Source organism: Alosa alosa, chromosome 14 (assembly GCF_017589495.1).
Source record: "Alosa alosa isolate M-15738 ecotype Scorff River chromosome 14, AALO_Geno_1.1, whole genome shotgun sequence".
NCBI classification, from domain to species: Eukaryota; Metazoa; Chordata; class Actinopteri; order Clupeiformes; family Clupeidae; genus Alosa; species Alosa alosa.
Window position 1 is genome coordinate 12341471 of NC_063202.1, and position 12500 is coordinate 12353970.

Sequence of the window (12500 nt, forward strand, 5' to 3'; positions counted from 1 at the left end):
CTGTGTGTGTGTGTCTGTGTGTGTGTGTGTGCACGTGTGTGTGTTTGCGTAGCCTCACCTGCTTGTACTTGTAGAGGAGGATGAGGAGCAGAAGAATGAGAAAGGCCACCACTCCAGCGCCACCAGCAAGGTAAGTAGAGAAGCGCTTATCTAAACAAACACACACACACACACACACACGCACACACAACATTTATATATTGCATTCGGATATTTCCATGCCGAACACTACACACACACACACACACATCTGTAGACTGGATACTTCCATGGTGAACGCTACACACACACACAGATACACTCACACACACACACACACACACACTCACACACACACACACACACACACACACACATACACACACACACACACATCATGCTGACCAGGTATTTCCATGGTGAACACTACACTCACACACACACACACACACATACACACACATCAAGCTGACCAGGTACTTCCATGGTGAACACTACACACACACACGTCATGCTGACCAGGTACTTCCATGGTGAACACTACACACACACACACACACACACACGCCATGCTGACCAGGTACTTCCATGGCGAACACTGCTCTGCTCTGGCCCACAGCGTTTGAGGCCACACAGTCGATAGTGATGTGTCGGTCTGCCTGGCCAATCAGCAGCTTGCTCTCCACCAGCACCGCCCCAAACTCCGCCCTCTCCACCTCAACAGACTCCGCCCTGAGCTGGGACAGGCTCTCTGTTCCCGTGATGTTCTCAGCACATCTACGGTAAATAACAACATAAACACCAATGTAAACATCAACATCAACAACAACACCCAGACTAACCCATTATCCCTGTGGTAAACATCAACATCAACAACACCCAGACTAACCCATTAATGAATGTATTAACTGTAAGATTGTGGCAGAATGTGATAATCATGACTCAGCAGAATGTGATAACCATAACATGCGATGCGTGTGTGCATGACTCAGCAGAATGTCATAACCATAACATGCGATGCGTGTGTGCATGACTCCGCAGAATGTGATACCCATAACATGCGATGCGTATGTGGTGACGTACCCGGCGTGGATTCCGGAGCACTGGTACCACAGGATGGTGGGCGCAGGGTATCCCTCCGACACACAGGTCAGCGCGCTCGCATTATCACGCCGCACCGCCACAACCGGATGCTCTGCCAATTACAGGTGGGTGCATTACACACAAACACTCATTAACAAATGACACTCCCTCTCTCTCTCTCTCTCTTCCTCTCTCCCTCCCTCTCTCTCTCTCGATCTCTCTCTCTCTCTCACACACTCACACACACACACACACAGAGAGAGACTTACGGTACATGAGGAGCTTAAAGGAGATGGATGCGTTGGTTTTGGAGCTGAGGGCGGTAAACGTGTACAGGCCCTGTTCCTGATAGTTCACTCGCCTGAGAAGCAGAGAGGCCTCCCACCTGCAGAACACACACATTTACATTAACACATTAACATATACATTAACACATTAACATACATTGTACAACAATTGGGTTCTATGGAACTATTAATTAGTTTCTGATTGGCCGAGAGACGTTCCATGAGTTGGAATATGCCTGGACATTTCAACTCAGACTTTGCACAGCTAATAATAGATCATTCCGCGATACAATGCGAAGATTCTATAAAGCTTTGACACAATGTTCTCATATCCCAGCTCTCCACTATTTTAAGCAATGGGTTACTCCTTAGCAAACCATAACGAAACAGTGCTTCACCACATCTGTGGATTAAGCCACACAGTCAACTCAATGTAAGTAAGATAAACAAGGATGCTAATTGTTCTCAGCATTGCCAGCATTGTGTATAATATGATATGATGTCACTTGGAGGAGACTTGTAGATAACTAACGTTAGCATAGTTAGCTAACCGCTGCTAACGTGCTAGCATCGTCACGTCAGAAAAGCATATGGGGCTGTGCACAGTAGTGTAACATTTATTCACCTAATAAATTAATAAAGTTGAGTGGTTCTGCAATGTAGGCTATGTTTCCGTTTTTTCCAGTACCATGTCCCTTACATAACATGACCCAGCGTCCTTGTAAACATGCATGCAACAAAGCTAGATATGAATGTGATTTCAGCCCGACTTTCAACATTTCTCGTGGGATTGGTCATGGATATTCCCACGGCTGTTGTTGCCTGCGCCACTCGGCCTCAACACCCGTGGGAATATCCATGACCAATCCCACTCTCACTCGTGCTATATTGCTTAAGTATACATGAACATATACATTAACATATACATTAACACATTACCATATTCATGAACATATACATTAACATATACATGAACATATACATTTATTCAGTTATCAGACTCCCACCTGTAGAACACACACATTTACATTAACATGTATTCAGTTAGCAAATGTTTTTATCCAAAGCGACTTACAAACTGAGAATAACAATCCATTCCACAATAAATACTACCTAATAAACACTGCAATAAATACTACCTAAAAACACCACAAGACTACCAGAGGTTGAGCCAGTGGAGTTCAATCAACAGGGGGTGGGGGGCAAACATTGTAACAACAATAAAACAAAAAAAAAAAAAACTACAAAAAAAACTGTGTGTAATGGTAGAATGGGCCTGTCCTGTTTGTGTCGGCCAGTAACTTTGTATTAGGCAGTCTTTAGAAGTTACATTTAAAATCCTTTATTATAGTGGATGTGCTGTTGTATAAAATTATCACTATGGTTTGTAGACATCATGATGAGAGAACGAGTTTGAAACTGTAAAGCATGTATTCATATAACCTCAATCATAATCAAGTAATACACTGAAGTTATTCCTAGCTAACATACTTTTATAACATTTTAAATAACAAGTTTAACTATTACTAATAACATAACGAAGCCAGGGGGTCTCAAACACCCGGCCCGCGACGTATGACAAAATAATAATGTAATCCGGCCCTTGAGGCTATTAATGGCGACAAACAACGACACTGATTAAAATAGACGATAGATCCAGGTACGGTGACAAATCTCATTTGTAGGCCTACTCTGCTCCACTATGTGCAAGACATCCAGAGCTTGATTCAAACCCAAAATCGCTGCGCAAAGTTTTCAGGAAATACTTTACACGCGAGAAACACAAAGACGAGCATTTGTAATGACGCGGAAGCGATGCAGGCCATAGTGTTGCAGAAATTGAAGCAGAAATTAAGCAGAAATAGGCCTACACCAAATGTTGAAAAACGTTCACGTCTGATGAAGTCTTAGGTAAGCTATGTTATTCACCTATTCTAATTCTGAAGGAGAATATCCTTTTGGAGATAATGATCGATCGTCTATGACAGTGATAGTCACGGTGCGTCTGTGAATAGAGGTGCGTGAATAAACTTTGTCCACTAAGCATACCATGCTTGTTTCGACCCTCTGCCCAACATAGCTTGGAGGTTGCATTGGTAATCGTGATGATAGTGTCCGTAATTGATGTGGTACAGACAGCAGGGCTAGTAGAAATAGGGCTCTAAAGAACTACAAAGTCACCCGCAATATGATGCGAACTTCTGGGTACTGCAGATTACCCGCGATAGGAACTGTTTGACCAGAATACTTTATTGTAGGCCTATATTGTAGTAATCTATTACTAAACCACAACATCTTAGGTGTTGGTATACATCTTAGGTGTTTTCCTGTTAATTTGTTATGTGGGTAATATGAAAAAAGGAAAGTAAACCTGCTTAAATATGTTCATCCAGTATTTACTGAAAGGTGCATAATTTGAGGTTCTTGCCATCCAGTGACAAATTAGATGGGTAAATGTACCCCCTTCATAAACTTTTGTTTTACTCAAAGATTTTTACATTTACAGTAGGACTTTATCTCTGACCACTTTCAAGCCATGGCCTTTTGAAATTTTGATATAAAAATCCAATGGTGTTGCTTTCTTAACCCTGATGCCTAGTTTGCCAGGTTTAAAAAAGTTATGAGAGGAAATATTTTTATTTGGTGTGAAACACACACACATATCTGTTTTTATGTTTTTCATTTATTTTATAATTTGTATTAATATTTATTTTATCATTATTTTATTTATAAGCTAAGGTTGCTAGCACAGGTGTCTAAAACTAGATAAAAACACTTGCACTTTCTGTTTGCAGTTTTGTGTGGTATTTGAAAAAAAGAACATTGCCTTTTCAGAAATAGCCGGCCCTCCAATCAGATGACGTTGGCAGAATTGGCCCCCAGCTCATTTGAGTTTGAGACCCCTGTACCAGAATGTGCACTCTGTATTCCGATGTCTCTGTTTGCTGCCCTGTGTCTCATTTTGTTGCACTGTCTCATGCTGCCTTAGCCTAGGCCTTTTGAAGAAACCAAAGTCGGCCTTGAAGCTGCAAAATAACGCGTACACAGGGCTTTGAATAGCTTAAAAGATGTTTGTCTCATCTCTCCCCATTAATAGGTGAACCATAGTCATACAATTTGTTCCGTTTGAGAAAGTTTTTTAGTCTCTTTGTGTTCCTCCCCATATACTGAGCCTTAAAGGAGCCACACCATTTTTATACCATACCAATTGGATAGAATTTTGAAAAGAAAGGTTTTTTAGAAAAATCAAAAGTTAAAGAAAATTTGAAACAAAGTTGAGCCTAACATCTGACAGTAAATGTGCAAAGAGCAATGGATGGTTAGAATATGGATGAATAGCCTATTAGAAAAAGCTTATTTGTGTGTTTAATTGTGTCTTGAATAAAGCTACTGCTGTGCTTGAATACCAGCTGTTTGTAGCTGTAAGTTAGTTCACTAATTGACACAAATCTAATTATATCCCTGATCATTGCAAAAGAAATGTAAGATTAAAGGGCTTTTGTGAGACGGGACGCCTCTGCTATAATAGCTCTCAACTAATAATGGGTCGAGTGAGAGCTGTAGTTCAGAACCTAAAAAGATATAATCGCGATGAATTCTCCACGGCATAGTGTCGGATTTGAGGATTGTCGCTTGATAGAATCTTAATCGCGGACTAACGTTTCAGTGACATAAGGGTCGCATGAGAGAAGTCTCGCTGAGTACTGCGGTGAGCTGCTCATAGGCATTGATGTTGTCATGGGATAGCTGCCAGCAGGTAAAAATTGCCCCAAGTCGCTCAGTAAATTTTATGTTTCACATGAGGACAGGCTGCAATAGTAACTGCTATCCACTCGAGGCGCGCACGGGTGGAGAGGCTGGATATGGCACACCTCATAGTAAGTCAAAGGATAAGAGGGTATTTGTGTTGGTAATGAAGGGCATTGGTGCAGGGAATAATTGGTGAAATAAAGGTGAATCAGATGTGGTATTACTGCACCTTACTGTAATTGCTATTACTAATTTCAGTCATTTGAAATTAGAAAAATGTATGCTACAATTACTAGTGTTGCTGAGCATATGTTGTTATGAGTTATTGTTGAGTTTAGTTTGTATTTTTGTTGGTTATTTTTTGTTGGTTATGTTTGAAACAAAGTAATAGCCTGCCTGGTGTGTTGTGGTACTGTCATTGGTTAGTGCAGAGTAAAATCAAAAGAAAAAGCAATTGATGGAAAAGAGAACATTTTGGCAGGAGAGATAACTTAGAAACGTGAGTGATATAAAACATGTTTGGAAAAGGTTGATATAATATCTCATACTAACCAATGTGTGTTGGGACAATTTACTCAAAAGTGCATGCAAACCAAGGGCAAGTGAATGTTTCTGTGTGTCTGAGTGAGTGAGTTTATCTAACTTGATTGCTATTGAGAGGTCTCCGCCACTGAGCCCTGACTCCTCCTCAAGGAAACCGGGAAAGACTGTGCACAGCAAATGTTAAACCCAGTGCCTTGGACAGAATTTGTGCTGTGTCCAAATGTATAAGTGGGTGTACCTGGGTTGAGGTGGAAGCATGACTCGTGCAGATGGACACTGAATTGAGAAAATGGAATTGAAGCTTTTGACCAATTATTGTGTTTGGTCACCAGTTTCAGTTAACTTGTTAGAAAGGAAAGGATAGTATAACAGAAAAGAACAGAAAAATGAATATTGCATTCTAGAAAAAATTATAGTCTCAGTTGTTCCGGTCAATATTGAGATCACAATCGTTTGCCACAATTATGCCACCTTCTGAACTTAAAGTGAGTTTAATTGAAATGTTGAATACAATGTTGAATACAATTTAACTGAAGAACTAAGATTATATAAAATTAAAAAAATTATTTCAAAAGTTATCCTTAAAATAGTTACCACAGTAAAAGAGTTGTGCTGAATTGAGAAATCTTAAATGAAAAAAAAAAAAAACAGAAAGAAAGGAAATTTCGAAAAATAACTGTCATACTTTGATTATGTTGTTATTGGGATACAAATCTAAATTGAAATAACAAATTGTCTAATTGCACAGTGTAGTGTCTGTTCTGAGATACCATCATAATTTGGTGAATGATATGAAAACCAGGGTATTCTTTGAAACAAATGGGGTTAATGTTTTAGATAAGGCAGGGTACAGATGCAGGGAAAGATTAGAAACTAACCACTGACTAAACACAGTTTTGAGTCTGTCTACAGGCTGTGTGCCCTCTGAATCCGAGACCCAGGCCCTGATTACAGCCAACCGACATGTCACCCACACCAACGTCTACCCATGTGATACCATTGCTAAGACTGGTTCAGAAACGATTAGCCACTGCTGCCAGACACAAGGGGGAGGAGCCATAAGTCCCAACTCGACAAAAAGATTGGACCACAGCAATAGGGAGGAGCATTTGCATTCTCCTGATACTGCTCACTGACTCCTTTTCAACCAAGCCTCGTTTTGGAAAAAGGAGTGAAAGAACACAAAAGAACAAACAGCCTCTGCAAGTGAAATAAGAGACTACCATAAATACACCAACTATGGCTGGAACTGTCTTTATGGCATTCTAAAAAATATATATAGGAATGAGCATGGTGTGGGAACTCGTCAATCTCCAGAGTAGGGCTGGGCGATAAAACGATAGCGATATGTATCGCAATAAACATGTAATCGATATCAATAAAAAATATGTTCGATAGAACATTTGATAATTAAAAGCAACACACACCTCCCGCCTTACGTTGTCCATAAATAAATAGGCTAAATATATCTTGCATTGTAGCTAGTATGTGCAACTCTACCAGAGTAGGTGATAGAAGTAGGCCTACCTCAACACAGACTCTCAATGAGTCCTTGCCCTGTGCACTCTCTCTCTCTCTCTCTCTCCCTCACAACAGGCGCATCCCTCCTCAGCATGTCCAAACATTCACAATCGTGCAAGATGACTGACTAAATTGCTATTAAATCCGGTTAGCATCATTAGCACGCTGCACAAATTTGTTCAAAACTGTTGCATTCAAATTGACTGCTAAGTTCTAATCATCTCAATCCAGATGCAAATGGAAAAGTATTTTCCAAGACTCAAACGGGCCTATCCCAAGGAGAAAAAGTATTCATTTGAAACTTAAACACACGTGGGGAAACTGAACAGTCTAACCAGACTATGATAAACTAGCAAATTAAGCTACTTTACAATATTTCCAGGCTTCAACCAGTGCTGCTTTTCATTCAGACGTGTTTTTCATGATTGTGTTGACATTTCTTTTCCCTTTTTGCTTTGATTTATAACGAGGAAGGTTAAGTTTAAAATAAAAGTGTTTAAATTGAACTTTTTTTTTCTTCTGGTCCTTATCTGAAATATATTTTTAAAAAAAAATCAATAATTATCGATATCGACTGATATGAAACACTTATACCGTGATACAGTTTTCAGCCATATCGCCCAGCCCTACTCCAGAGTGGCTGTCAGGACTGGATCGGATCAGAGGTACACTTCAGTTGGACGTCCACCAATATTCAAGTCACAACTAAAAGAGGACACACATGTACTAACCCCCACCACACCTTAAGAAGGGACAGAACGATTGAAAGCATGTTCTTCAAGGATACTGAGGATTGAAATGTAAGCCAGGAGTCTTTAAGGATGCCCTGGCTCAAAATTCAAATCATTTTTAATCCATGATTCTGGTTGCCAGGCCAGTCCAGAATCAGTCTAAATTTGCATTCATGGCTTTAGGATGCCATGAATATGAATCCATAGCCAGTAATCCCCAAAAAAGGGTTCAATATGATGTATCATTGAAAAAGATGCTCTACTAGGGCTTAGACCATGTTTACACGAGCATGTGTATTTTTATAAACGAAGACATTTCCCTATGTTTGAGCCTTTCATTTAGACGCAAACGGAGAATTCGCCCTGTAAAACGGTTATCCAAAAAATCTCCGGCCAAAGTGATTTTTTTGGAAAACTTCGCTTATGCGCTTGGTTGTAAACTGTGGTAAACAGAGTTTTGGGCAGCCAACGTCACAGTATGCGACAGAAGTACACCAAATGTGCGACCAATGTTTACATTTACATGTTCTCACGTGCGACTTTTCAGGGTTCTGATTGGTTAATGTGAGCTTGAGCTTATCGTTAGACTGCCACTGTGGTTTGGCGTGCTCATGACAGCATGTATGTACACGGGTTTGTGTAAACACATAAAAAAACGGTCTCGTGTAAATGCAGTTTTATTTGCAAACGTAGATGGCCAGATATTCGTTTAGGAAAATACCCTGCTTCGTGTAAACGTAGTCTTAGAATAATACACATGGTCAACACACATTGATGATTAGGGAAACTGAAAGGGCAAGTAGAGGCCAGAACAATTAAGTATTCTTTAATATTGATCTCATAACTGATTAAGGAGTTATGGTATTAAGAGCAGTAGGTAATAATGGACACTTTGTTGTGCTTCCCAAATCTCATAAAGAGTGAGAGTATGGCTTATGACAATCTATATAGGAAAAACTACAAACAATAATAGTGTAACAGTTGCCTTATAAAAACAAAACTTTCATTATTTTTAACTATGATATGATAAATGTCATATGCTGAATGAACAGACAAAGAAAATTTTAACAGAATAAATTTAATAAGCATAAAAACACTGTAGAGCGCTATGAGACATGTGTAATGTTGTTGTCAGTGTTGCAGTATGGAGTGCTGGACCGAGGGGCAGGGCAAGTCGAGAATGAGGCACACTTAAACTTGAGAACAGGAATCTTTAATGCGACTGCACACTACAACCACGAAACAACATCAATGACCGACAGGGGACTGAGGGGAGACAGAGGGTTTAAATACACAGGGGTTAAACAAGGCTAACAAGGCACAAGTAGACAAGAAACAAGAGACAGGTGAACACAGGGCTGGAAATCATAATTAAACTAGCAGACTAATAATGAGGAACAGGTGAGGGGCAGAGACACAGGGAACTGAGACATGGCAAGACAAACAAAGGAGCACATGGCTGTCAGGAACTAAAACACAGGGACAGGAAGTAAACACAGGAGCACATGGCACAGGAGGTAAACAAAGGAGGGACAGGGAACACAGGATTGTTACAGTTGTGGCGCTCTATAAGTGAAATTAAATTGAAATTGAAATTAAAAGTAACAGAATAAACAAAAAAATCGAAATAAATCTAAAATCATAAATAATCGCTATATAATAATCAAAAAACATAAACTATTTACAAAATGATAACTCTGTGAAATAATTAATTAGTTAAAAGGAAGGTGGAAATGCGTGAAAAGTTGGTAGGATGATTGTGATCGCTTAGTATTGATTGACGGTCGACATGAGAAATAAGGATGTGGGTAGTAGGGAGTGAATACCCAAAGCAACAATATTTCAGAATAACTAATAGCATAAAACCTTGCCATCCTACTGGAACTGTTGGACGCAACAGGGTGGGGCAGATTAGCTGTTACTGATTCAGAATGAGGCTTGAGTGAGTGACAGGTGAGTGAAAAATGTAAGAGTGAGTGTGCATGCAATGTGTGAATGGAGCGACGTACCTGGGGTCTTAATCAGACTGACAACCAGGAGAATACGAGACCTATCCTATGAATAACAGTATGTAGACATTGATTGCTACGAAATATTACTATTATTAACCATTACTAACTACTAACTAACTACTATTACTAGCTATTAATCTAAATATTAATCTAAATATTAATCTAAGTTTGACATTTAATCTAACTAACTTTGGTTAAATTGTTTTACAGATTTGATAACAACTGACTTAAAGAAGGACTTATGGGCTAAATCTAACTGATTGTATGAATTTCTTCATCTGAAAATCTTCCAAGTTCCCAAATGGTTTAGGATTTGTGTGGCTGTATGGGTTGTGTGCTGTTTCTTTTTGTTCTATTCTGCTGTCTCTATAAATCTGACCAGGAGCGCTACATTGCTTGAGCGAGGTGTGAGGATTTGAGAGTCTAGGGGAGTCCACCTGTAACTGTTGCTTTTAGCTCAATGCGGCTACAGTAATCTACTCCAGTGGCGATGTCACACAATGTCCACAGCTAGATGACTTCAAACTACGACCAGAACCCTGCAACCAGATGATCTCAACTCAAAACCTCTACACCCAAATGACACCAGTTCCAGGTTCCAGTTTGGGGCATGGACTTCACTTCCATCTCCAGTCCATGCCCCAAGCCCATTCCCTATTCCTAGCCCATTCCCTACTCCAAACCCATTAACATACCCAAGCCCATTCCATTCCATACCATACTCCTAGCCTAGCCTGGGTGTTCCCATGCTGCCTTGCGCGCGATTTGATTCACGCTGCTAAGGCAGCCTGCCATGGAGCAAATTTTTAGATAGGGAACCAATCACAGAACAGGGGGAAAGCAAGACGATGATGAGCTATGCACAGACGCATTTGATAGACATCCGTGGCACCCAATAAACGGATCTGGGCATTTTTTCAAATCCTGAACCCATTCCCAGACCACGTCTCATTGAGAAGTGGTGGCGCTAGCCAGGCTACTCCTAGCCCATTCCCTACTACAAACCCATTACCACCCCCAAGGCCATTCCTTGCTTCAAGCCCATTACTATCCCCAAGTCCATACCCTACTCCAAGTTTAAAACCTATTCCAGATCCAGCCCCAGTCCTACAACAAGATTGTGCTGGACTGGAATATGCGATAGCATGAAAGGCCAATAGGGAATTCTGAATTAAAGACAAAGCAACGCGATTGACATGAGACCACAATCACCTACATCCAATAAATGGCTCAGATGAGGAAGATTCATACACCGCATTGTACACATCTAGGGACGGTAACACCAGTTTCTGATCTTCTACTCTAAGATAAAACCATCAAGGAAGAAACAAAGAGCATAATACCAAAGAAAGAAAAATACCCTTATAGAAGTAACAAAGATCCCATTCATGACTACATCAATGCCTGTAGCATAAATTCCAAAAGAACCATGAAATGAACACAAGATACCAGCAACAAGATCAGTAGGACAACTCAACGACCAACTATGCAATGTGACTTTGCAGCTTATACATTTAACCGTGCTGGTGAAGACCATCAACAAAAGGCTTTTTACCTTTAACAAGCAAATAATCATGAGTGTGATACTACATTAAGTAGTCAGTATGTTGTTTTTAATCACCTATTGTACATATTTTTTAAACTATCCATAACTCTTTTGTGTTAAACGAAAAGATACAATCAGTGTGTATGAAAAGTGTGTGTACTAGTACTGCATTATCTTGTGGGTGTATAACATCAAAACCATATGTTGTGTGTATCATCCAGCTACACTGGCTACCTATGGCGGCCCGCATCAAATTCAAGGCTCTAACGCTTGCCTACAAAGTAGTCTCCGGTTCTGCTCCCACCTACTTGAATGCCCTCATACAAACATACGCTACCTCCAGACCGCTGCGCTCCTCAGACGAACGATGCCTAGCTCTACCACCGGTATGCTCAAGCCAATCCAAACTTTTCTCATCTGTTGTTCCTCCTTGTTGGAACACACTGCCAGTTCCTACAAGAGCAGGGACATCCTTCTCCATTTTCAAAAAACTCCTGAAGACCCAGCTCTTTAGAGAACATCTCCTCTCATAGCAACACTTACAACAAGTCTTACTGATCCTAGCACTCACCAGCCGTCTTAAACTGACAAGTAACTGTTAAAAAGAGCACTCACTGATGCACTTATTCTTACTGTACTCTAATGTTTTGTTTGTCCTAAAATTGTTGAGAATTGCTCTAAAACTGTTTACCATGTTGTTAGTCGCTTTGGCTAAAAATGTGTCAGCCAAATGTAATGTAATGTAATGTAATGTAAGGTAATGTAATGTGTATACCATGATGGCTTAGTCAAAAGCGAAAATACGACACGGAAATGCATGTTCACTGACATGTTAATGGTGATATTCCTTCTTACCTCTACCCATTTTGATACTCTTATAGTGTACAAAGTCGGAGACAGTATAGCCAGTATAAGAAATAAAAATGAGAAAGGAAGGATAATTTTTAGTTTGTGAGACTATGCAAGTCTCAAAGGAGGGAATGTTGTATAAAATTATCACTATGGTTTGTAGACATCATGATGAGAGAACGAGTTTGAAACTGTAAAG

At 40.1% G+C, this 12500-nt stretch overlaps 1 protein-coding gene across 3 annotated transcripts in view; it reads right to left on the reverse strand.

Annotated features, from left to right (window-relative positions):
• The window catches only part of csf1ra (colony stimulating factor 1 receptor, a), a 27999-nt gene that overhangs the window by 8496 nt on the left and 7003 nt on the right, over window positions 1-12500 (reverse strand). For all 3 annotated transcript variants that reach the window (XR_007195719.1, XM_048263450.1, XM_048263448.1), the window contains exons 7-10: window positions 1332-1447; window positions 1063-1174; window positions 557-756; window positions 59-150 (exon numbers count right to left, since the gene is read on the reverse strand). Coding sequence is in view for 2 of the 3 variants with exons in the window: in XM_048263450.1 (XP_048119407.1) it covers window positions 59-150; window positions 557-756; window positions 1063-1174; window positions 1332-1447 (520 nt within the window). In the remaining variant the exon portion in view is untranslated. The remainder of the gene's footprint in view (window positions 1-58; window positions 151-556; window positions 757-1062; window positions 1175-1331; window positions 1448-12500) is intronic.